Source organism: Salmo trutta, chromosome 26, assembly GCF_901001165.1.
Source record: "Salmo trutta chromosome 26, fSalTru1.1, whole genome shotgun sequence".
Taxonomy (NCBI): Eukaryota; Metazoa; Chordata; class Actinopteri; order Salmoniformes; family Salmonidae; genus Salmo; species Salmo trutta.
Window position 1 is genome coordinate 48,568,623 of NC_042982.1, and position 27,629 is coordinate 48,596,251.

Here is a 27,629-nt window from a genome sequence, read left to right on the forward strand (position 1 = left end):
TTGTTGCTAGCATTACTTTGCTAGATACCAACTTTACGGTTTTACTTTTTAATTACCGTTTTAGATTTACATTTTTTCCCCCACTCTACTTTTTCACCCTGGACATGGTTCCTCAGGACCTCCACCAGCCGAAGCTAAGTAGTGACATTAACACGATGCCTTCTAATTGCAGTCGCTGTACTAATAATATACAGGAGAATGATCGCCTTATGGTGAGGATAGCTGTGCTGCAAGCCCAGCTTCAGACGCAATCGTTATGCAAGGGTAATTTCAGTGTAGGAAAGGATGAAACAGTGTCTGTGCCACCAGTAAGTACAGATTGTAGTAGAAATCCCCTCGCACGGTCCCAGCAGCAAGACAATTTTCTCATGAATTCTGGAAGGAAACGCTGTAGGAATGCTCAACCGGTGTCGCTCATTCAGCCGACAAACTTTCAACCAGTTCACCCATTAAGCAACGAGTCAGAGGCCGAGCCATCTCTAGTCTTTCCTCCTCCCGTTATGTAGTCTAAGACGCCGAAGCCTCCCACCGTTAGCTCTGACAAATTGAAAACTCTAGTCATTGGCGACTCCATTACCCGCAATATTAGACTTAAAAAGAATCATTCAGCGATCATACACTGTTTACCAGGGGGCAGGGCTACCGACGTTAAGGCTAATCTGAAGATGGTGCTGGCTAAAGCGAGAACTGGTGAGTGTAGAGTATAGTGATATTGTTATCCACGTCAGCACCAACGATGTTAGGATGAAACAGTCCGAGGTCACCAAGCACAACATAGCTTCAGCATGTAAATCAGCTAGAAAGTTGTGTCGGCATCGAGTAATTTTCTCTGGCCCCCTCCCAGTTAGGGGGAGTGATGAGCTCTACAGTAGAGTCTCACAACTCAATCGCTGGTTGAAAACTGTTTTCTGCCCCTCCCAAAAGATAGAATTTGTAGATAATTGGCCCTCTTTCTGGGACTCACCCACAAACAGGACCAAGCCTGGCCTGCTGAGGAGTGATGGACTCCATCCTAGCTGGAAGGGTGCTCTCATCTTATCTATGAACATAGACAGGGCTCTAACTCCTCTAGCTCCACAATGAGATAGCCTGCAGCCTAGCCTGCAGCCTGGCCTGCACCCTGGCCTGCACCCTGGCCTGCACCCTGGCCTGCACCCTGTTAGCCAGCCAGCCTGCCAGCTTAGGGGAGTCAGCCACTAGCACAGTCAGTGTAGTAAGCTCAGCTATCCCCATTGTGACCGTGTTTGTGCCTCCATCTAGGATGGGCAAAACTTAACAAGGCGGTGTTCGCCTTGCAATCTCACTGGAATAAAGACCTCCTCCATTCCTGTCATTATTGAAAGAGATTGTGATATCTCACATCTCAAAATAGGGCTACTTAAGTCAATTAAAGTCAATGAACAAATCACTGATCATAATCTTGATGTGATTGGCCTGACTGAAACATGGCTTAAGCCTGGTGAATTTACTGTGCTAAATGAGGCCTCACCTCCTGGTTACACTAGTGACCATATCCCCCGCGCATCCCGCAAAGGTGGAGGTGTTGCTAACATTTACGATAACAAATTTCAATTTACAAAAAAATAAATGATTGCGTTTCTGTCTTTTGAGCTTCTAGTCATGAAATCTATGCAGCCTACTCAATCACTTTTTAAAGCTACTGTTTACAGGCCTCCTGGGTCATATACAGCATTCCTCACTGAATTCCTATCGGACCTTGTAGTCATGGCAAATAATATTCTGTGCTATAAAAAAAGCTATGCTATAAATTCTCAGACAACCCAAAGATACCTAGATGCCCTTCCAGACTCCCTCCACCTACCTAAGGACGTCAGAGTACAAAAATCAGTTAACCACCAAACTGAGGAACTAACTGTAACCTTGCGTAATACCCTAGATGCAGTCGCACCCCTAAAAATAAAAAACATTTGTCATAAGAAACTAGCTCCCTGGTGTACAGAAAATACTTGAGCCCTGAAGCAAGCTTCCAAAAAATTGTAACGGAAATGGCACTACACCAAACTGTAAGTCTTCCCTATTAGCTTGGAAAGACAGTACCGTGCAGTATTGAAGAGCACTCACTGCTGCTCGATAATCTTATTTTCCAACTTAATTGAGGAGAATAAGAACAATCCTAAATTTAGTTTTGATACTGTCGCAAAGCTAACTGAAAAGCAGCATTCCCCAAGAGAGGATGGCTTTCACTTCAGCAGTGATAAATGCATGAACTTCTTTGAGGAAAAGATCATGATCATTAGAAAGCAAATTATGGACTCCTTTAAATCTGCGTATTTCTCCAAAGCTCAGTCGTCCTGAGTCTGCACAACACTTCCAGGACCTAGGCTCAAGGGAGACACTAAAGTTTTTTAGTATTATATCTCTTGACACATTGATGAAAATAGTCATGGCCTCTAAACCGTCAAGCTGCATACTGGACCCTATTCCAAAAAAACTACTGAAAGAGCTGCTTCCTGTGCTTGGCCCTCCTATGTTGAACATAATAAACGGCTCCCTATCCACCGGATGTGTACCAAACTCACTAAAAAAGTGGCAGTAATAAAGCCTCTCTTGAAAAAGCCAAACCTTGACCCGGAAAATATAAAAAACTATCGGCCTATATCAAATCTCCCATTCCTCTCAAAAACATTTGAAAAAGCTGTTGCACTGAGACTGCTCTCGTGAAGGTGGTAAACAACCTTTTAATGGCGTCAGATCAAGGCTCTGCATCTGTCCTCGTCCTGCTTTTGATACCGTCGATCACCACATTCTTTTGGAGAGATTGGAAACCCAAATTGGTCTACACGGACAAGTTCTGGCCTGGTTTAGATCTTATCTGTCGGGAAGATATCAGTTTGTCTCTGGATGGTTTGTCCTCTGAAAAATCAACAGTAAATTTCAGTGTTCCTCAAGGTTCCGTTGATGGAGCTCTATTGTTTTCACTGTATATTTTACCTCTTGGTGATGTCATTCGGAAACATAGTGTTAACGTTCACTGCTATGCGGACGATACACAGCTGTACATTTTGATGAAACATGGTGAAGCCCCAAAATTGCCCTCCCTGGAAGCCTGTGTTTCAGACATAAGGAAGTGGATGACGGCAAATGTTTAACTTTTAAACTCGGACAAAACAGAGATGCTTGTTCTAGGTCCCAAGAAACAAAGAGATCTGCGGTTTGATCTGACAATTAATCTTGATGGTTGTACAGGTGGCTCAAATAAAACTGTGAAGGACCTCGGCGTAACTCTGGGCCCTGATCTCTTTTGACGAACATATCAAGACTGTTTCAAGGACAGCTTTTTTCCATCTACATAACATTGCACAAATCTGAAACTTTTTGTCCAAAAATGATGCAGAAAAATATATCCATGCTTTTGTCACTTCTAGATTAGACAACTGCAATGCTCTACTTTCCGGCTACCTAGATAAAGTACTAAATAAACTTCAGTTACTGCTAACCTGCAAAGCATTACAAGGGCTTGCTCCTATCTATCCATCTTTCCGATTTGGTCCTGCCATACATACCTACACGTACGCTACGGTCACAAGACGCAGGCCTCATTGTCCCTAGAATTTCTAAGCAAACAGCTGGAGGCAGGGCTTTCTCCTATACAGCTCCATTTTTATGGAATGGTCTGCCTAACCATGTGAGAGATTCAGACTCGGTCCCAACCTTCAAGTCTTTATTGAAGACTCATCTCTTCAGTAGGTCCTATGATTGAGTGTAGTCTGGCCCAGGGGTGTGAAGGTGAACGGAAAGGTACTGGAGCAACGAACCTCCCTTGCCGTCTCTGCCTGGCCGGTTCCCCTCTCTCCACTGGGATTCTCTGCCTCTAACCTTGTTACAGGGGCTGAGTCACTGGCTTACTGGTGTTCTTCCATGCCGACCCTAAGAGGGGTGCGTCACTTGAGTGGGTTGAGTCTCTGACGTGATTCCTGTCTGGGTTGGCTTCAGTAATTCTAGTGTTCGACTCCTATAGTTGGTATGGCTTCAGTAATTCTAGTGTTCGACTCCTATAGTTGGTATGGCTTCAGTAATTCTAGTGTTTGACTCTTATAGTTGACATGGCTTCAGTATAACAACAAACATAGCTGCCACAGCTTGCCTCAATAGAAGGTATCCCTCTGAAATAGGGCATCCCAGACAACAGGATAAACACACTAGAGCAGAGGAAAGTACCTCAGGGTGATTCAGCCCCGTAACGCCAGATATCGCTCCTTTTCTCAAGTCACTCCCCACTCTGAAATTTGGGACGGACACTTGAGATTCCATAGAGCAATAAACAGATTTTCTGTTCTCTCCCTTCCTGGCTCTCCTTTCATTGGAGGAGGTGGTGAGGGCAGGGGGTGGTTGTCATTGGCTCAGTTTCTCTCGTTTTTCATCCTCATCTCCCCCTTCCTTCAGAAGGACCATTCTAGAATATTCAAAAACATTCATTATGGATTTTGTCCTGTACTCACCTGTTCAGGAAGGTGTTTCCGAAGGGGTTGAGATTGCGGAAGGGTTTGTTGGGGTCAACGATGAGAGCGTTGCCTGGGATAACCCCCTCCACCTCACCGTGCATGATGGCTGTGAAACAGTCAGTGGTGGGCTCTGGTCCTATCCTGCTTCCTGGGATATCCTGCTCCAACACATACCTGAGGGAGAGGAACATATTCACATTAAACTCTATTGTTAAAACCAATTTGTTTCGGCGTGTAGCCTTAAATCAGGGTTTTTATCTGAGACAGACTCGCACAGAAACAAATACCACCACGTTAGCCAGACGCACACATTGGAGCAGGAGCTTAACAAAACATTACAAAGCAATGTTTGTTTTGAAGTATAACACAGATTAAAAAAAAAACATTCAGGAAAAATATCTGTCCCTGTAATAAACTTGACAGCTACTGTATATCTGAATGGTTACTTGATGAAACTGCTTGAGAAATCTGCTTTAAAGCAGTATCCAAAGCCATAGGATGTAGTGATCACAATATAGTAGCCATATCTAGGAAAACCAAAGTGTATAACAGGTCATACAATAAGTTTTGTAGTGATTCCTATGTTGATGATAAATAATATTTGCTAGAGCAACCAGATGCTGCACTTGACACATTTATGAAATTGCTTATTCCAGTTACTAATAAGCACCCATTAAGAAAATGTCATTAATCTGTTAAATCCCTGTGAGTTTATGAGGAATTAAGTTTGAGTTTATTTTTACAGGGACAGTGCACATTAATCAACGTTTCAGTAAAAGTGCCGGTTTTAGCCAGCCAGCTAATTTTCAACCGCAGTCCCTGGGCAGATAATTAAAAACAATTACAATAAACCATACAGACAAACAATGAGCAGTGAGCACATGCAGAGCGACATAGAACAAGCAATACATGGCACGCAGACAGAACAACATAGAACATGCAACACGTAGAACACAGACAGCACACAGACAGAACAACATAGAACAAGCAACATGTAGCACACAGACAGATCAACCAAAGAACAAGCAACATGTAGCACACAGGCAGAGAAACATAGAACAAGCAATATGTAGCACGCAGACAGAGGAACATAGAACAAGCAATATGTAGCACGCAGACAGAGGAACATAGAACAAGCAACATGTAGCACGCAGACAGAGAAACATAGAACAAGCAATATGTAGCACGCAGACAGAGGAACATAGAACAAGCAATATGTAGCACGCAGACAGAGGAACATAGAACAAGCAATATGTAGCACGCAGACAGAGGAACATAGAACAAGCAACATGTAGCACGCAGACAGAGAAACATAGAACAAGCAACATGTAGCACGCAGACAGAGTAACATAGAACAAGCAACATGTAGCACGCAGACAGAGAAACATAGAACAAGCAACATGTAGCACGCAGACAGAGAAACAGCACAAAAAGCAACAAAACAAAATGCGCAACAGTGTTTCCACACCTGGTCGTATTGCTGCAAAGAAACCACTAATAAAGGACACCAATAAGAAGAAGACTTGCTTTGGCCAAGAAACACAAGTAATGGACATTAGACCGGTGGAAATCTGTCCTTTGGTCTTAACAACACTATCAACAAGGCAGGTCCTACAGGCCCTAGTTTCTACCTTCTTAACAACACTATCAACAAGGCAGGTCCTACAGGCCCTAGTTTCTACCTTCTTAACAACACTATCAACAAGGCAGGTCCTACAGGCCCTAGTTTCTACCTTCTTAACAACACTATCAACAAGGCAGGTCCTACAGGCCCTAGTTTCTACCTTCTTAACAACACTATCAACAAGGCAGGTCCTACAGGCCCTAGTTTCTACCTTCTTAACAACACTATCAACAAGGCAGGTCCTACAGGCCCTAGTTTCTACCTTCTTAACAACGCTATCAACAAGGCAGGTCCTACAGGCTCTAGTTTAGTCACACCTGGACTCCTGTCCAGTCGTGTGGTCAGGTGCCACAAAGAGGGACTTAGGAAAAATACAATTGGCGTGAACAGGGCAGCACAGTTGGCCGCTAATTGTATACTGAGTGCTAATATGCACGTCAATCTCTCCTGGCTCAAAGTAGAGAAGAGATTGACTTCATCACTACTTGTTTTTGTAAGAAGTATTTACATGTTGAATGCACCAAGCTGTCTGTTTAAACTCTTACTTGATGAAGCTAGTCTTTCCAGTGGAGTACTGCCCCACCACCAGTACCATGGGTTTGTTGTCAAAGTCTGCATCCTCCAGAGAGGGGGAGTGGAAGTCATGGAAACCGTAGTGCTGCTCAAGGGGGAGGAGCTTCTGATGATACAGAGACTTTAACCCCTCTGTCACCGTCCTGATCACCTCAGGAGTCTTCTTCACGTCTTTACGGCCCCAACGAGACATCCTGATTGGATGATAGGTTGATTGATTTGTCAGTTGGTTGATTGATTGTTGTCCTTCAAGAGGAAATTATCTGACTAGATGAATGAGTGAGCTTGGGAGTTCCTTGAGTTATCTGTCTGTGTGTGGAAGTGTGCGTGTTGCGTCTGTCGGTGTACATCTGTTTTCTGAGGGTGAACCTGTCTTCAGGTATTTCCTGTGTTTTTGTGAATGTTGCTCTTCTCCTCTGAGCCTCCTCTCAGAAGATGGTCCTGTATGTTACTGTAGGGCTGTGATGTCTGCAGTATGTTAGAGCTCTGGTCTGGGTCTTCCCTCTTCTATAGAGACCACTCTGCCTCCTGAACGACCTAAAAAAGAAGGAATGAATGAAATGTCAATTATAAACATGTCTCTAGAGAAACACGGACACATTGCTGCAAAAGACAATCCGAAATGAATTGTCAACATGTTCCAGTGCCATTGTCCAATGAGAGGAGACTACTATTAAACAACCTAAAAAAGAGTATGTTCAGAACACATTCCACACACAGAACATACAGGTAGAACTGTATAGGGGCCTAGCATAGAAAGGCTATAATACTCATACAGGTGGAACTGTACAGGGGCCTAGCATAGAAAGGCTATGATACTCATACAGGTGGAACTGTATAGGGGCTTAGCATAGAAAGGCTATGATACTCATACAGGTAGAACTGTATAGGGGCCTAGCATAGAAAGGCTATGATACTCATACAGGTAGAACTGTATAGGGGCTTAGCATAGAAAGGCTATGATACTCATACAGGTAGAACTGTATAGGGGCCTAGCATAGAAAGGCTATGATACTCATACAGGTGGAACTGTATAGGGGCCTAGCATAGAAAGGCTATGATAGTCATACAGGTAGAACTGTACAGGGGCTTAGCATAGAAAGGCTATGATAGTCATACAGGTAGAACTGTATAGGGGCCTAGCATAGAAAGGCTATGATACTCATACAGGTGGAACTGTATAGGGGCCTAGCATAGAAAGGCTATGATAGTCATACAGGTAGAACTGTACAGGGGCTTAGCATAGAAAGGCTATGATAGTCATACAGGTAGAACTGTATAGGGGCCTAGCATAGAAAGGCTATGATACTCAAGAACAGGTCAGAAGGATTTCATCTCTATACATTAGAATTCTGTCTGCTACATTGTGAATATTACACCATCTATACATTAGAATTCTGTCTGCTACCTTGTGAATATTACACCATCTAGACATTAGAATTCTGTTGCTACCTTGTGAACATTCCGCCCTACTGAATACAGGCCTGGTAAAGGTCAGGGGATTGAGCAGTGCTTCCTTAGGGAACTCCTGCCTGCTGTTGTGATGTGGCGTTGGATTCAGCTCACTGTGCATTGTCAGAGCATATCTGGAAAAACCTGGTGTTCCTCGCAGTGGAAAAGTAACACACACCCAGCCCTGCGTGCACACTCACTAGTCAATGAATGGTGGCAACTATTAGCATTATACTGTCACAATATATATATATATATATATATATACACACATACTCAGTCACTACATACACACAGTACATACACTCACTAGTCAATGAATGGTGGCAACTATCAGAATTATACTGTCACAATATACATATATATACACACACTCAGACACTACATACACACAGTACATACACTCACTAGTCAATGAATGGTGCCAACTATCAGCATTATAATGTCTTGCACTGACCCTGCGCACACTGAGACCCTAAATACCCACACTATATACCCACACTATATATACACACTATATATACACACTCTATATACAAACACTATATACACACCATATATAGAGAGCCAAATCACATCTACAGAGCCAAATCCCATCTATAGTTAACATTATAAAGTAGTGGCAGAGCCAAATAGAATCTAAAGTTAACATTCTAAAGTACTGGCAAAGCCAAATCCCATCTATAGTTAACATTCATAAGTAGTGGCAGAGCCAAATAGAATCTAAAGTTAACATTCTAAAGTACTGGCAGAGCCAAATACCATCTAAAGTTAACATTCTAAAGTACTGGCAGAGCCAAATACCATCTAAAGTTAACATTCTAGAGTACTGGCAGAGCCAAATACCATCTAAAGTTAACATTCTAAAGTACTGGCAAAGCCAAATCCCATCTATAGTGGCAGAGCCAAATATAATCTAAAGTTAACATTCTAAAGTACTGGCAGAGCCAAATGCCATCTAAAGTTAACATTCTAAAGTACTGGCAGAGCCAAATACCATCTAAAGTTAACATTCTAGAGTACTGGCAGAGCCAAACACCATCTAAAGTTAACATTCTAAAGTACAGGTGGAGCCAAATAGAATCTAAAGTTAACATTCTAAAGTACTGGCAGAGCCAAATAGAATCTAAAGTTAACATTCTAGAGTACTGGCAGAACCAAAAACTATCTAAAGTTAACATTCTAAAGTAGTGTCAGAACCAAATACCATCTATAGTTAACATTCTAAAGTAGTGTCAGAGCCAAATATAATCTATAGTTAACATTCTAGAGTACTTGCAGAGCCAAATAGAATCTATAGTTAACATTCTAGAGTACTGGAAGAGCCAAATACCATCTAAAGTTAACATTCTAAAGTACAGGTGGAGCCAAAAACCATCTAAAGTTAACATTCTAAAGTAGTGTCAGAGCCAAATCCCATCTATAGTTAACATTCTAAAGTAGTGTCAGAGCCAAATAGAATCCATAGTTAACATTCTAAAGTACTGGCAAAGCCAAATCCCATCTATAGTTAACATTCTAAAGTAGTGTCAGAGCCAAATAGAATCTAAAGTTAACATTCTAGAGTACTGGCAAAGCCAAATCCCATCTATAGTTAACATTCTAAAGTAGTGTCAGAGCCAAATAGAACCTAAAGTTAACATTCTAAAGTGCTGGCAAAGCCAAATCCCATCTATAGTTAACATTCATAAGTAGTGGCAGAGCCAAATAGAATCTAAAGTTAACATTCTAAAGTAGTGTCAGAGCCAAATAGAATCTAAAGTTAACATTCTAAAGTACTGGCAGAGACAAATATAATCTAAAGTTAACATTCTGAAGCACTGGCAGAGACAAATAGAATCTAAAGTTAACATTCTAGAGTACTGGCACAGCCAAATACCATCAAAAGTTAACATTCTAAAGTACAGGTGTAGCCAAAAACCATCTAAAGTTAACATTCTAAAGTAGTGTCAGAGCCAAATCCCATCTGTAGTTAACATTCTAGAGTACTGGCAGAACCAAATAGAATCTCAAGTTAACATTCTAAAGTAATGGCAGAGCCAAATATAATCTAAAGTTAACATTCTAAAGTACTGGCAGAGCCAAATAGAATCTAAAGTTAACATTCTAAAGTACTGGCAGAGCCAAATACCATCTAAAGTTAACATTCTAAAGTACAGGTGTAGCCAAATACCATCTAAAGTTAACATTCTAAAGTAGTGTCAGAGCCAAATCCCATCTATAGTTAACATTCTAGAGTACTGGCAGAACCAAATAGAACCTAAAGTTAACATTCTAAAGTAATGGCAGAGCCAAATAGAATCTAAAGTTAACATTCTAAAGTACTTGGATATCATAAGGTGATTGCACCAATTTGTAAGTCGCTCTGGATAAGAGCGTCTGCTAAATGACTTAAATGTAAATGTAAATGTACTGGCAGAGCCAAACACCATCTATAGTTAACATCCTAGAGTACTGGTAGAGCAAAATAGATTCTAAAGTTAACATTCTAAAGTAGTGTCAGAGCCAAATAGAATCTATAGTTAACATTCTAAAGTAGTGGCAGAGCCAAATACCATCTATAGTTAACATTCTAAAGTAGTGTCAGAGAAAAATAGAATCTATAGTTAACATTCTAAAGTAGTGTCAGAGCCAAATAGAATCTATAGTTAACATTCTAAAGTAGTGTCAGAGCCAAATAGAATCTATAGTTAACATTCTAAAGTAGTGTCAGAGAAAAATAGAATCTAAAGTTAACATTCTAGAGTACTGGCAGAGCCAAATAGAATCTAAAGTTAACATTCTAAAGTACTGGCAGAGCCAAATAGAATCTAAAGTTAACATTCTAAAGTACTGGCAGAGCCAAATAGAATCTAAAGTTAACATTCTAAAGTACTGGCAGAGCCAAATAGAATCTAAAGTTAACATTCTAGAGTACTGGCAGAACCAAAAACCATCTATATTTAACATTCTAAAGTAGTGTCAGAGCCAAATCCCATCTATAGTTAACATTCTAAAGTAGTGTCAGAGCCAAATAGAATCTATAGTTAACATTCTAGAGTACTTGCAGAGCCAAATATAATCTATAGTTAACATTCTAGAGTACTGGCAGAGCCAAATACCATCTAAAGTTAACATTCTAAAGTACAGGTGGAGCCAAAAACCATCTATAGTTAACATTCTAAAGTAGTGTCAGAGCCAAATAGAATCTATAGTTAACATTCTAAAGTACTGGCAGAGCCAAATACCATCTAAAGTTAACATTCTAAAGTACAGGTGTAGCCAAATCCCATCTATAGTTAACATTCTAAAGTAGTGTCAGAGAAAAATAGAATCTAAAGTTAACATTCTAGAGTATTGGCAGAGCCAAATAGAATCTATGCAAAACTGTTTCTGGTAGCAAAGCGGATCTGAAGTCAGAGATGGCGCAGTCGGGAAGTTTACAAAGACACAGCGTGTGATAGTTTAAAGAAAGGGAAATGTTGGTTTGAGTTCACTATAACCGTAGGAACAGTATGACCCTTGTTGATTGCATTAGAGCGGCCCTTCACCAAACCCATTTGATTTCACTGATCAAACACTCAATACAAAACAAATATCCAGCCAGTGCCTCACAATTTCCATTTAATACAAAGGCTGTTTGATGGGAACTTGGAAACACAAGGTTTAAAGTCAGAGGCAGAAATAGACCATTACATTAAGTTCAAGCAAAAGAAAAGAAACCCATACCTGGTGAAGATGGGAGAAGAGTCTCTTCCCTAAAGGAAGTTGCGGAATAGTCTCACTTTATAGAGTTGCTGCAGCTCATCTGTGGGTGTGGCAGCCAGAAGCAGCCAGAAGACTGTCAGTCTGTGGGATGGTACGTCTCCAGAGTTTAATATGTTTCAGATGAAGGGGTCCTCTTTCTCTCTCTCTCTCACAATCTCTCTCTCTCTCTCACTCACAATCACTCTCTCTCACAATCACTCTCTCCCTCTCTCTCTCTCTCTCTCTCTCTCTCTCACTCACAATCACTTTCTCTCTCTCTCTCCCTCTCTCTCTCTCTCTCTCTCTCTCTCTCTCTCTCTCCCCCCATCTCTCTCCGTCTCTCTCAGTCTCTCTCTCTCTGGGTGTAAAGATTTACAAGCATCTTTATACACAGTCCTTGACTGTACCAAGCTCATTGGCAGACAGTTTAAAAAAGGCTTAATACAAGTCATTTATCTTATTTCAAGATATTTTTCAAAATATTTTACTTAACTGTTGTATTAAGGTAAAATATCTTGAAATAAGATAAATTACTTGTATTAAGACGTTAGATAATTGTGAATTATTGCTCAATACAAGATATTTAGGATTGCAAAATATTTCACTTTTGTAGTGTGGTGCATTCTAGAATATCTATAGTCCATTCTTTGGTTGTTAGCAGTCCTAGACCACCCCATGACTCACCCCTAGTACACAGCATTTACAGACTTCACATATTTTCCCCTCATCAGTCTACCCTCTCCTTGCTCCTCACCTCTCCACTCCTCCTGCCCTCTCTCCACTCCTCCTGCCCTCTCTCCACTCCTCTCTCCTCTCTCCACTCCTCTTTCCTCTCTCCACTCCTCTCTCCTCTCTCCACTCCTCCTGCCCTCTCTCCACTCCTCCTGCCCTCTCTCCTCTCTCCACTCCTCCTGCCCTCTCTCCACTCCTCCTGCCCTCTCTCCTCTCTCCACTCCTCCTGCCCTCTCTCCACTCCTCCTGCCCTCTCCAATCCTCCTGCCCTCTCTCCACTCCTCCTGCCCTCTCCAATCCTCCTGCCCTCTCCAATCCTCTTCCCCGCTCTCCTCTCCTCGTCCCCTCTCCTCGCTCCTCCTTTCTCCACACATCCTCCTCTTCCCATCTCTCCGCTCTTCTTCCCTCTCTCCTCTTCCCCTCTCTCTGCTTCTACCCTCTTTCCGTTCCTCCTCCACTTCCCGTCTCTCCGCTTTTCTTCCCTCTCTCCGCTCCTACTCTCTCCTCTCCTATTCCTCTCTCTCTAATCCCCCTTCCCTCTCTCCACTCCTCCTCTCTCCGCTCCTACTCTCTCCTCTCCTCTTCCCCTCTCTCTAATCCCCCTCCCCTCTCTCCGCTCCTCTTCCCCTCTCTCTAATCCCCCTCCCCTCTCTCCTCTCCTCTCCTCTTCCCCTCTCTCTAATCCCCCTCCCCTCTCTCCGCTCCTCTTCCCCTCTCTCTAATCCCCCTCCCCTCCCCTCTCTCCTCTCCTCTCCTCTTTCCCTCTCTCTAATCCCCCACCCCTCTCTCCACTCCTATTCCCCTCTCTCTAATCCCCCTCCCCTCTCTCCGCTCCTATTCCCCTCTCTCTAATCCCCCTTCCCTCTCTCCACTCCTACTCTCTCCGCTCCTATTCCCCTCTCTCTAATCCCCCTCCCCTCTCTCCGCTCCTCTTCCCCAACTCTCTGAACCCTGCAGGCCCATCAGAGCACTAAGACATTTTCCAGTGCACTACCACCAATGCCCCCTGCTGGCTGACATACACATTTACACCCCCCTTTTCACCCCCCCTTCCACTCTCTCTGCTCCTCCTCCTCGCTCTTCCACTCTCTGCTCCTCTTCCCCTTTCTCTGCTCCACTTCCCCTCTCTCTGCTCCTCTTCCCCTTTCTCTGCTCCTTTTCCCCTCTCTCCGACTCCTACTCTCTCCTCTCCTATTCCCCTCTCTCTAATCCCCCTCCCCTCCCCTCTCTCTGCTCCTATTCCCCTCTCTCTGCTCCTTTTCCCCTCTCTCCGACTCCTACTCTCTCCTCTTCCCCTCTCTCTGCTCCTCTTCCGCTCTCTCCGACTCCTACTCTCTCCTCTCCTCTTCCCCTCTCTCTGCTCCTATTCCCCTCTCTCTGCCCCTCTCCCCTCTCCGCTCCTTTTCCCCTCTCTCTGCTCCTTTTCCCCTCTCTCCGACTCCTACTCTCTACTCTCCTCTTCCCCTCTCTCTGCTCCTTCTCCCCTCTCTCTGCTCCTACTCTCTTCTCTCCTCTTCCCCTCTCTCTAATCCCCCTCCCCTCTCTCTGCACCTCCTCCCCAACTCTCTGAACCCTGCAGGCCAATCACAGCACCCAGGCAGTTTCCAGTCCACTACCAACAACACCCCCTGCTGGCTCACATACACATTACATCCCCCTTTTCCCCCATTTAACACCACCTCAGTCAGTTACCCATCTAATGATCTGTAGGTAGGGCTGTTACGGTAACCGTATTACCGCCACACCGGTGGTCACGAGTCATGATGGCAGTCAAATTCTTTGTGACCGTTTAGTCACGGCAATTAGTCTTCACCAAGCTCTGATGCTGCTGATTATCATTAGTAGCCTACCAAACCTGCTGACTGGTACTCCGTACTATATTGTTGCTCTAATCACTAACATCAATGCAAATGTAATCGAAAATCTAATCAAACAATTCATGAGAGCCCATGAGCTCATGTTGTGCAACATTTATATAGGCTATACAATTGTGTGAAAACAGAGTTATGGCCTCTATTAAAAAGAGGAGGATTCCATCAGCTTTCTATGGGCTAGTCCTAATATATTTATTTCTCAACTTTCTTAATATTAAGCACAATGCGTTTCTTTACATCAGGAGTATAGACTACCTGGCTGGCATGAAAATGAACCACAGGAAAAGCATTCACTATTTAAGGGCATAGATGACATGTATTTTTTCCCACCTGTTTCGAGACAGGTGCATGATAATGGTCCATTCTGAATCAAAACAAATTTCACATATATATTATTTAGTATATGTAAAGACAAGATTAAATAAAGAATAGTGTGATGGGTGACAATATTAGCCTATCACTTGTGAATTACATTTTATCACTTGTGAATGATGACCAGCTTAAGTCAAACAGCGCATGCTTTTTTTGAGATTTTTTCAAATCATAGTCGCACACCTCATGTAGCCTAGCCCATAGTCCAATATGTTTAAACTTCTATGGGCGAGCCAAATAGAAATACAAATACCTCAAAAATGCTATAACTTCAATTTCTCAAACGTATGACTATTTTACACCATTTTAAAGACAAGACTCTCGTTAATCTAACCACATTGTCCGATTTCAAAAAGGCTTTACAGCGAAAGCAAAACATTAGATTATGTCAGGAGAGTACCCTGCCAAAAATAATCACACAGCCATTTTCAAAGCAAGCATATATGTCACAAAAAACAAAACCACAGCTAAATGCAGCACTAACCTTTGATGATCTTCATCAGATGACACTCCTAGGACATTATGTTATACAATACATGCATGTTTTGTTCAATCAAGTTCATATTTATATCAAAAACCAGCTTTGTACATTAGCATGTGATGTTCAGAACTAGCATACCCACCAAACTTCCGGTGAATTTACTAAATTACTCATGATAAATGTTGAAAAAATACATAACTATTATTTTAAGAATTATAGATACAGAACTCCTTTAAGCAATCGCGGGGTCAGATTTTAAAATAGCTTTTCGGTGAAAGCACATTTTGCAATATTCTGAGTACATAGCTCGGCCATTACGGCTAGCTATTTTGACACCCACCAAGTTTGGGGCTCACTAAACTCAGAATTACTATTAGAAAAATTGGATTACCTTCGCTGTTCTTCATCAGAATGCACTCCCAGGACTTCTACTTCAACAACAAATGTTGTTTTGGTTCCAAATAATCCATAGTTATATTCAAATAGCTCCGTTTTGTTCATGTGTTCAGGTCACTATCCGAAGGGTAACGCGCGAGCGCATTTCGTGACAAAAAAATTCAAAATATTCCATTACCGTACATAGAAGCATGTCAAACGCTGTTTAAAATCAATTTTTTATGCTATTTTTCTCGTAAAATAGAGATAATATTCCAACCGGGCAACGTTGTATTCATTCAAAGGCTGAAAGAAAAAAATGGAGTAGTCTCGTGAACGCGCATCTCAGTGTCACTGTCCCCAGGCTGACCACTTACAAATTCTGCTGCTGTTCTTTACCCAGAGACAGCAGACACCCCATTCCACTTTCTGGTGGCTTTAGAGAGCCAATGGAAGCCTTAGAAAATGTCACGTTACAGCACAGATGCTGTATTTTCGATAGAGATGCAACAGAAGGATAACAAATTGTCAGACAGGGCACTTCCTGTATGGAATCTTCTCAGGTTTTGGCCTGCCATATGAGTTCTGTTATACTCACAGACACCATTCAAACAGTTTTAGAAACTTTAGAGTGTTTTCTATCAAAATCTACTAATTATATGCATATTCTCGTTTCTGGGCAAGAGTAGTAACCAGTTTAAATCGGGTAAGTTTTTTATCCGGCCGTGCAAATACTGCCCCCTAGCCCCAACAGGTTAAACACCAGCTATCTGAGCAGCTAACCGATTGCTGCAGCTGTACATAGTCCATCTGTAAATAGCCCAACCAATCTACCTACCTCATCCCCATACTGCTTTTTCATTACTTTACTGCTCTTTTGCACACCAGTATCTCTACTTGCACATCATCATCTGCTCATTTATCACTCCAGTGTTAATCTGCTAAATTGTAATTCTTCGCTACTATGGCCTATTTATAGCCTACCTCCTCACGCCATTTGCACACACTGTATATAGACTTTTTTTTCCTACTGTGTCATTGACTTGTTTATTGTGTTATTGGCTTGTTTATTGTTTATTCCATGTGTAACTCTGTGTTGTTGTCTGTGTCACACTGCTTTGCTTTATCTTGGCCAGGTCGCAGTTGTAAATGAGAACTTGTTCTCAACTAGCCTAGCTGGTTAAATAAAGGTGAAATAAATAAAATAAAAAAACTTGTAGCCTGTGAGAAAGACCTGATCACGACTGAAAGCCTTGTGGGTGAGAGGTGCTTCGGCATGCAGTGGGGAGAAGGGAATTACAAGGGCATAACGGCTACTGGCTGCAAAAGGCATGGATTGTTTTAGGGGGATTATGGCCACACAAAAGAGACGCACCCGGGAAATTCAAGGCCTTATCATTATCATTATCAAGTGTTTGTCTCATTGTGAATGAGAGACTGATGAAGTGTGTACAGCCTGCACAAAAACAAAGCAGAGCTCATGCCTTTCATGATACTTTTTTCAAATCATCATTAGAGTCATATCATGAAGCTTTAGAATGTATTAAACATCAAAACATATAGCCCAACGTTTGTATCACAACTAATGTTACATAAATAACTCTAAATTAAGGAGTACCTGTTTCTTTAGACCTGTCTAAAGTAAATAATGGATTTATTGTGATGGTGTAGGCCATATTACATGGATTTATTAGACTTTTTAAAATGTAGATGTTCCAAAGGTCTGCATCAGTGGCTTGTAGGCTATGTGTGGAAGCCAGGAGATGCTAAATGTGTTTATGTTAATTAACGGTCAATTACCGTGAGACCGGCAGTTATTTGCCTGACAATCACCGGCTGGCAAAATGTCATGACCCCACAGCCCTAGATGTAAGCTACCCCGACTGTCCCAAAATGTAATGACCCCCACAGCCCTATATGTAAGCTACACCGACTGTCCCAAAATGGCATGACCCCACAGCCCTAGATGTAAGCTACACCGACTGTCCCAAAATGTCACGGATCCCTCCGGAATTTTCATTACGCACACCTGTCCCCTATTGCCACTGATTAGTACTTGTATAAGTGTGCCCTTTGGTTTCCATTGGGCTGTCCATTATTGTTGCAATTTCCGTTGGTGTGTGTGAGTACCTGTGCTGTGGGTTTTGGATTTTGTGCCATTGTGGATTGCTCAGATGATTACGGGTCTCATCCCGTGTGATAATCATTGTGTGCGTGTGTTATTTATTCGAGGTACTCCTCACTCTTTTGTTTGGGTTTTTATCCTGTGTTTTGTTATGTGTTTGTTTGGTCTTCGTCCCTGTGCCTTTACACGGCACACCGTAATTCGGGCTAAATTAAAAAAAATATATTAAGCATTCTTGCGCCTGTCTCCCGAATCATTTATACCAGCGTGACAGGAAATGATTGCCATTTCACACCATCATGCAGACCTGAACTGTACTGTGCCAGTAGTATGAAAAGAGTACAAAGGGTTTATCATCAATAGAGACATGGATTTCTATCTGACCACATAACCTGACTAGGAAAAAAACGAAATAAGCCTATAAGAAAAGCCCAGAGCTCTTCCTGGTCATGTCAAATTAGTGAAAAACTCCTGTCCCTTTACATCAATAATCACAAGTCACTGTAATAATTCAGTGATAATGCCATATTGGCAATATATCCTCCAAACACCAGCTTGAAGGGCATTATCCCTTTTATACAAGAGGTTACCAACATATGAAAATAATGATTGACATATTTTAATTCAAAACTTTTTTTTATGAATTGAGTCATACTCGAGATATAGTTGCTATGGAATAGGAGATTTGATATAGGCCAATTTAGTTTTAATGGGTCAAGGTTTGGCTTTTTCAAGAGAGGGTCCAGTATGCAGCTTGAAGGTTTAGAGGCCATTACTATTTTCATGATCGTGTCAAGAGATATAGGATTAAAAACTTGAGTGTCTCCCTTGATCCTAGGTCCTGTCAGTGTTGTGCAGACTCAGGACAACTGAGCTTTGGAGAAATACACAGATTTAAAGAGGAGTCCGTAATTTGCTTTCTAATGATCATGATCTTTTTGTCAAAGAAGTTAATGTATTTATCACTGCTGAAGTGAAAGCCATCCTCTCTTGGGGAATGCTGCTTTTTAGTTAGCTTTGCGACAGTATCAAAAATAAATTTTGGATTGTTTTTCTTCTCCTCAATTAAGTTGGAAAAATAGGATGATCGAGCAGCAGTGAGGGCTCTTCGATACTGCACAGTACTGGCTTTCCAAGCTAGTCGGAAGACTTACAGTTTGGTGTAGCGCCATTTCCGTTCCAATCTTCTGGAAGCTTGCTTCAGAGTTCGGGTATTTTCTGTATACCAGGGAGCTAGTTTCTTATGACAAATGTTTTTTGTTTTTAGGGGTGCGACTGCATTTAGGGTATTACGCAAGGTTACATTTAGTTCCTCAGTTAGGTGGTTAACCGGTCATCGTCGCCGGCCTACTAGCTGCCACCAATCCCATTTTCCTTTTCGTTTGTGTCTGTCTGTTTTTTCACACCTGTGTTCAGTTTAGTTGATTTCGGTGGGTTTATATACACCCCGCTGCAGGCTAGGCTTTGTGCAGGATTATTTGTTGTGTATTTGCTTGTAAGGGGTGTGTGCCTGCACCATGGGGTTTCGTTTATTATTCGGTATATGTTTACCGTGTGCTTACGCGCTTTTGTTTGTGGAGTCGAGGTTTCTCCTCCGTGTGCCTAGTTTATTCCCTGTGGGTGGCGACTACATTTGTGCGGTTTTTCCCATGTGTTTGTATTGTGCCTTCGGGACCGCCTGATTAAAAGTTGTGTGCCACTGGAACTTCTCTGCTCTCCTGCTCCTGATTCCTACACACCCCCTTTCTACTAGGAGGCCTTGTTACATCTGCCATGACTACAAGGTCCGATCGGAATTCAGGGAACTCAGTGAGGAACACTGTACATGGCCCAGGAGGCCTGTAAACAGTAGCTATACAAAGTGATTGAGTAGGCTGCAAAGATTTTAGGACTAGAAGCTCAAAAGACAGAAACGCAGTCATTTTCTTTTTTTGTAAATTGAAATTTGTTATCGTAAATGTTAGCAACACCTCCGCCTTTGCGGGATGCACGGGGGATATGGTCACTAGTGTAACCAGGATGTGAGGCCTCATTTAACACAGTCAATTCATCAATCTTAAGCCATGTTTCAGTTAGGCCAATCACATCAATATTATGATCCTGTATGGAGGAGCCATGTTGGATTGGACATGTCCTGTGTGGAGGAGCCATGTTGGATCAGACATGTCCTGTGTGGAGGAGCCATGTTGGATCAGACATGTCCTGTGTGGAGGAGCCATGTTGGATCAGACATGTCCTGTGTGGAGGAGCCATGTTGGATCAGACATGTCCTGTGTGGAGCCATGTTGGATCAGACATGTCCTTTGTGGAGGAGCCATTTTGGATCGGACATGTCCTGTGTGGAGGAGTCATGTTGGATCAGACATGTCCTGTGTGGAGGAGCCATGTTGGATCAGACATGTCCTGTGTGGAGGAGCCATGTTGGATCAGACATGTCCTGTGTGGAGCCATGTTGGATCAGACATGTCCTGTGTGGAGGAGCCATGTTGGATCAGACATGTCCTGTGTGGAGGAGCCATGTTGGATCAGACATGTCCTGTGTGGAGCCATGTTGGATCAGACATGTCCTGTGTGGAGGAGCCATGTTGGATCAGACATGTCCTGTGTGGAGGAGCCATGTTGGATCAGACATGTCCTGTGTGGAGGAGCCATGTTGGATCAGACATGTCCTGTGTTGAGGAGCCATGTTGGATCAGACATGTCCTGTGTGGAAGAGCCATGTTGGATCAGACATGTCCTGTGTGGAGGAGCCATGTTGAATCAGACATGTCCTGTGTGGAGGAGCCATGTTGGATCAGACATGTCCTGTGTGGAGGAGCCATGTTGGATCAGACATGTCCTGTGTGGAGGAGCCATGTTGGATCAGACATGTCCTGTGTGGAGCCATGTTGGATCCGACATGTCCTGTGTGAGTGAGACAGGTTGAGGTTGCTAGGGATACCAGTAAGGAGTAGGCCAGGACTGACCTGAAGAATTTGTTTTAGCAAGGTTGGATTCTTGGCGTTCACTGCTATGATAATTAACTGCACAAATGGAAAGGAAGTCGCAGAAGCCACCTAACAGTAGTAGCAGCAGCAGAAAAGTTATTGGGAGTGAAAGATTTTATGGCAGAGTTACAGAAGGTGTTGAAGGAAGGAGTCCTCCCAGGCTGGTTGCAAGGCATAGGACCGGTTAGGGAAATCAACTGGGATGGGGGGGTTGGGGATTGGGTTTATTCGGTGCTGTCAAAAAGTATTTGCCCCCTTTCAAATTTTCTCTATTTTTGCATATTTTGTATACTGAATGTTATCAGATCTTCAACCAAAACCTAATATTAGATCAAGGGAACCTGGGTGAAAAAATAAGACAACAATTACATACTTCATTTATTTATTTATGAGTTTGGAATGAGATGTTCGAGGAGCAGGTGTCCACATACTTTTGGTCATGTAGAGTACACTGAGTATACAAAACATTAAGAACAGCTGCTCTTTCCATGACATAGACTGACCAGGTAAACGCTATGATCCCATATTCATGTCACCTGTTAAATTCATGTCAATCAGTGTAGATGAACAGGAGGAGACAGGTTAAAGAAGGATTTTCAAGCCTTGAGACAATTGAGACATGTATTGTGTATGTGTGCCATACAGAGGGTGAATAGACAAGACAAAAGATTGAAGTGCGTTTGAACAGGGTATGCTAGTAGGTGCTATGCGCACCGGTCTGAGTGTGTCAAGAACTGCAATGCTGCTAGGTTTTTCACACTCAATAGTTTCCCGTGTGTATCAAGACTGTTCCACCACCCAAAACACATTGAGCCAACTTGATACAACTGTGGGAAGCATTGGAGCCAACATGGGCTTGCATCCCTGTGGAATGCTTTCGACACTTTGTAGTAGACTGTAAGAATGTACTCCCAATAACTGAAGGCCTCTCCTGACTGATAACAAGTCCTGTGATAGGCGTGGAGGAGTACCGGACTCAAGTTGGGACGATAAGACAACCTGCACAGCCCCAGAGATGTATTGTTCATCCTAGACACAGAGTGGGGGCTGTTTGGGAAGGGGGTCCTAGTCAGAGGTTATAAATGTATCACCTAGCCTGAGCTTTCTTTGGTATCCGTCTGGATTATTGAACCACAAGTTATTTACTGTACTCACTTAAAAACTCATGCCCTCTCCTCCCTCTAAGTCTCCCAGACTTTCCCCGTCCCCAGGTGTCTGCTGGTCCATGGTCAGAGCAGCACATCGCCCCCAGGAGCCTGCTGGGCCATGGTCAGAGCAGCACCTTGTCTCCAGGTGCCTGCTGGGTCATGGTCAGAGCAGCACATTATCCCCAGGTGCCTGCTGGGACATGGTCAGAGCAGCACATCACTAAACATGCCACTCGGTTGTCAGCTGTCAGCAGGCTGTTCCCTAATGAAGGAGAAAATGGTGAAGGCATTCAAAGGCCGGTTATTATTCTCATTTTTACTAACTACTGTCGTGTCTTTGGCTATGCCGGATTAAGTGACATGACATGCTATTCTATAAAATAATATATCTGTAATTAATATTACCTGATTAAGCTAATCAGGTAAATAATTAACTAGAAAGTCGGGGCACCACGAAAGAATGTTTATAGAGCTGTTATCTTCCGAATAAACTCTTAAAGACCTGATAATCTTTTACATCAATAGCAGTCAATTATTCATCGTCACTTTATTTAGTCTCATCTGAAAGTGGTAAATTCTTGGTTATCTTCACGAACCCTGGCTAACAAGTTGAATCAGCAATACAAAATTTGGTTTAATTATTTATTTACTAAATACCTAAATAATCAAACAGAATGTATCATACATCGATTACAGATGATGTCAAAGAAAACGTCCCTGGTGGAAGGAACAGATACGACGGCTGGTTACACAAAGAGAGGGGGTTGGTTTTGAGTGAAAGAGCGGGAAGACTGAGTAACAAAGGGAGAAGCTATGCTATCGTAAATACAGAATCTTATGTATTCTAAATAACCGCCCATTTGAAAAAGGAGAATGCAATAAATATTTATTCTGAGCTGCGCTTCGGTAGATTGGTCGTCGATGGAAGGCCGGTTTGTCCTTTATGGATCTCTGGTCCTCTGAAGAATGTCTAGTGGTGAACTGGAGCGTGGTATAATGAATACTCTGTCCGTCCTGTCGTCGTGTGGTAGAACAGATACTCTGTCCGAGGTATCACTTCTTTAGTGAATAAGAGTTCAAAGTTCATACCAAGTTGCCATACTTTAAGCTCATGCTATATTCCGGGGTGTAGGTCGTCACCTTCACATTGAAATTCGAGGCTAATTTCGTTAGGTTCTCTAAGGTTGGCTTAGTTCTGTAGGTGGTCTTTGTCCTTTCAACATGGGGACCTCAAGTACACACGTCCTTGGAACAGCTTATTATCTGAGCCCTTTTAACGTAGGACTGTCGCCCTAACGTCCTCGGAACAGAAAGTTACATTTTCGTCAAGGGCTTTATATAGGAGGGGAGAGAAGGGCGTGTTTCATAGTTTATAACCAATGTCTGTTCACATGGGCGGGGCCACTGAGTTGAGCATAGTTTACTCTTTGACAAACCGTTCTCTCATTAAGAAGCTAAATTACATTTAATCTTTTCACAAATTGTTTATATTTAAACATTTAAATTGCACAACAATTCCATGTGAATCTGATAACTAGAATGTGTAGACTTTCCAAGATGCAGTTTATGTCATCCTATCATCAGTAATAATGTCTCAGACGCCAACTGACCTGGCATCATATTCATTTAGTAGCATCGCATATTTTCAGCTGGTTGGATTACCGAAATATGGTTCCTTTCCCCCCACCTTTTGATGTTCCCAGACTCTCTATGTTTAACAAAGGCTTTTCAAGAGTCAAGAGAGGAAAGGGAGAAAGCTATTTATGGGGGGGGTCATAAACCTCACCCACAGGCCAATGTCATGACACCACAATGGTAACTACTATGGTAACTACTATGGTAACTACTATGGTAACTTAAACATCTGCCAACATGCAGACCATCAATCAAGACAACACTTGATTCTAAAAATTAAGTTTCATGTCAATCAAGACAACACTTGATTCTAAAAATTAAGTTTCATGTCCAGGGTGAATACATTTTTATTATAGCAGACAACACACAGGGTTATCAACTAAAATATATATCAAAGACCAGTTTGAAGAATGGGACAATAGACACGTGAATATAAGTAAGTTCTTGCATTTGTATCAGTTTGTATAAATGAGTGGTTCCAAGATATGTAGACCTTCATAAAAGCACAGAGACAGAAAGGTGTTCCACAATATTTATTTAACAATAGCTGAAAGTCCCGAGTGGACAAGTCAAAAAATATCAAATGTAAAAGTCCTATTTTAAAAGTCCTTGAGGAGCGTTCCATGGTCCCACCATAGCAGGAACACTGAGGGCTCTAAGCCAGTGTTCACAGCAGGCCTCTCCAGGAGCGTTCCATGGTCCCACCATAGCAGGAACACTGAGGGCTCCAAGCCAGTGTTCACAGCAGCTCTCTCCAGGAGCGTTCCGTGGCCCCACCATAGCAGGAACACTGAGGGCTCCAAGCCAGTGTTCACAGCAGCTCTTTCCAGGAGCGTTCCGTGGCCCCACCATAGCAGGAACACTGAGGGCTCCAAGCCAGTGTTCACAGCAGCTCTCTCCAGGAGCGTTCCGTGGCCCCACCATAGCAGGAACAGTGAGGGCTCCAAGCCAGTGTTCACAGCAGGCCTCTCCAGGAGCGTTCCGTGGCCCCACCATAGCAGGAACACTGAGGGCTCCAAGCCAGTGTTCACAGCAGGCCTCTCCAGGAGCGTTCCGTGGTTCCACCATAGCAGGAACACTGAGGGCTCCAAGCCAGTATTCACAGCAGGCCTCTTCAGGAGCGTTCCGTGGTCCCACCATGGCAGGAACACTGAGGGCTCCAAGCCAGTGTTCACAGCAGGCCTCTCCTGCGTTGTGTTGTACTGAGTGAAAGAAAGATTCTGTCAGCAGACTGCACTGATGCCATAGGGCCAAGAACAATAAACCTCCACAATACCTCTCCAAAAATTATGAAACTTAACCACAATAGAATGGAAAGGACTATAATAGCCAAAGATGTTTATAACTAACCCATTGTTCTATGCAAAGATTCTCATTGTTCTATCAAATATGTTTTATAACTAAACTGTAGTATCTTGGGATACTTCTTAGATTGATGACACCAGACACGTAAGTACGTTTTAGTATTTCATTGTAACTTAGAATAACATTACCGGAACACACCTGGCGTAAGCTACCTGAGGCTTTTCCGAGCATGATTTTAAGGCAGACATTTAAATGGCTACGGTTAGCGGAAAGGAAATCCCGTACTGTCAATACTGCCATCTATTGGTGAACATAATACTTACCATACATATACCAGGTTACTACATTCCCCCTTTAAGGCTTATAACTCAACATCATTCCTTTAAGCTAGGCTGCCAACTAAACATTTATGATTTTCTCATAACAATCACGTCATTTTTATTAATTAATTTATTTGTTACTTTGTTCGTGACCTCTAGGAAGGAACATGACCTCCCTTACAATCTGAAATAGTCTAGCAGACATCTCTCTCTAATAGAGCGTCTCTAGGAACATGATCTCCCTTAGGATATGAAATAGCCTAGCAGACATCTCTCTCTAATAGAGCGTCTCTAGGAACATGGTCTCCCTTAGGATCTGAAATAGTCTAGCAGACATCTCTCTAATAGAGCGTCTCTAGGAACATGATCTCCCTTAGGATCTGAAATAGTCTAGCAGACATCTCTCTCTAATAGAGCGTCTCTAGGAACATGATCTCCCTTAGGATCTGAAATAGTCTAGCAGACATCTCTCTCTAATAGAGTGTCTCAGAGGTGTTGTAGCTGGTGCCACCAGCACTTCACTCCTTGATGGTGAAACAAAGTCCTTTTGTGGAGACTTGACAGGAGGAGGTCGTCCCGGATTGGTGGTCTCAGGATGTTGAGACTTGTTGGCCGCAGGTTGTTTGTCCAACTGCAACTCTGGGGAACATTCCGATGTCCTGTCCTGTTCGTTTAAGCATTGACCCAAGTCCATGGATGGAACTGGAATTTGAGCTTGATCTGATCCACGTGTCTCATTAGTCTTTGTCCTCTTCCGAGGATCACAGTATATGAAACCGGTCCTGAGCAATCCTCAATTGTAGCTGGAATCCATTTGGAACCAAACCCATAGTTTCTTGTGTAGACATAGTCGACATAGTGTGTGATGTATTGTTGTCTCTACCTTCTTGCCCTTTGTGCTGTTGTCTGTGCCCAATAATGTTTGTACCATGTGTTGTGCTACTACCATGTTGTTGTTATGTTGTGTTGCTACCATGCTGTGTTGTCATGTGTTGCTGCCTTGCTATGTTGTTGTCTTAGGTCTCTCTTGATGTGGTGATGTGTTGTCTCTCTTGTCGTGATGTGTGTTTTGTCCTATATTTATATTTTATTTATTTATTACATTTAATCCCAGCCCCCGTCCCCGCAGGAGGCCTTTTGGTCATTGTAAATAAGAAATTGTTCTTAACTGACTTGCCTAGTTAAATTAAGGTTAAATCAAATTTAAAAAAATAGTCTCCAGGTGAGATACTTCAGAGTTTGCCTCAGTTGTCATGATTCCATTACTTTTGTTGTATTTTCACTTTCAGGTCTGGCCTGATGAGATCCAAGGTTGACCTTAACCTCCTTGACCTGCAGGTGACAACCCAGGTGTAGCTTGAGGAGTGATCCTGTAGCTAAACAAGAATCTGGACACCTTTGTTTCAATGCTGTCCCCTTGCATCTTCCTCATCCCCTCATTCAAGGTCTGGACCGCACGTTCTGCTAATCTGTTTGTAGATGGGGGAAAAGGGGCCGACGTTACATGCAGAATTCTATTTTGTTTCATGAAACTTGTGAATACAGTGCTTGTAAAACAAGTAGCACTGTCGCTAACCAACATTTGAGGCAATCCCATGACACTGAAGCTTTGTCTCAACTTCTCAATCGTAACGTGCAATGTTGACGTGTTCATGGGGTAAACATCCATCCACTTTGAATGAGAATCAATCACCACAAGGAACATTTTCCCTAGGAAGGGTCCAGCGTAGTTCACATGTTTCTTTAAAAAAAAATTATTTCACCTTTATTTAACCAGGTAGGCTAGCTGAGAACAAGTTCTCATTTACAACTACGACCTGGCCAAGATAAAGCAAAGCAGTTCGGCACATACAACAACACTGAGTTACACATGGAACAAACAAACATACAGTCAATAATACAGTAGAAAAAGTCTATATACAGTGTGTGCAAATGAGGTAAGATAAGGGAGGTAAGGCAATAAATAGGCCATAGTGGTGAAGTAATTACAATATAGCAATTAAACACTGGAGTGATAGATGTGCAGAAAATGAATGTGCAAGTAGAGATACTGGGGTGAAAAGGAGCAAAATAAATAAATAAATACAGTATGGGGATGAGGTAGTTGGGTGGGCTATTTACAGATGGGCTATGTACAGGTGCAATGATCTATGAGCTGCTCTGACAGCTGATGCTTAAAGCTAGTGAGGGAGATATGAGTCTCCAGCTTCAGTGATTTTTGCAGTTCGTTCCAGTCATTGGCAGCAGAGAACTGGAAGGAAAGGCGGCCAAAGGAGGAATTGACTTTGGGGGTGACCAGTGAAATATACCTGCTGGAGCGCGTGCTATGGGTGGGTGCTGCTATAGTGACCAGTGAGTTGAGAAGGTGGGGCTTTACCTAGCAAAGACTTGTAGATGACCTGTAGCCAGTGGGTTTGGTGACGAGTATGAAGCGAGG

At 42.6% G+C, this 27,629-nt stretch overlaps 1 protein-coding gene across 2 annotated transcripts in view; it reads right to left on the reverse strand.

Moving 5' to 3' along the window:
* Positions 1 to 11,936, reverse strand: part of LOC115163871 (EH domain-containing protein 2) — a 64,944-nt gene extending 53,008 nt beyond the window's left edge. For both annotated transcript variants that reach the window (XM_029716084.1, XM_029716083.1), the window contains exons 1-3: positions 11,821 to 11,936; positions 6,633 to 7,197; positions 4,461 to 4,637 (exon numbers count right to left, since the gene is read on the reverse strand). In XM_029716084.1, coding sequence (XP_029571944.1) covers positions 4,461 to 4,637; positions 6,633 to 6,853 — 398 coding nt within the window. In that variant the 5' untranslated portion in view covers positions 6,854 to 7,197; positions 11,821 to 11,936. The remainder of the gene's footprint in view (positions 1 to 4,460; positions 4,638 to 6,632; positions 7,198 to 11,820) is intronic.
* Between the last annotated feature and the right edge of the window lie 15,693 nt (positions 11,937 to 27,629).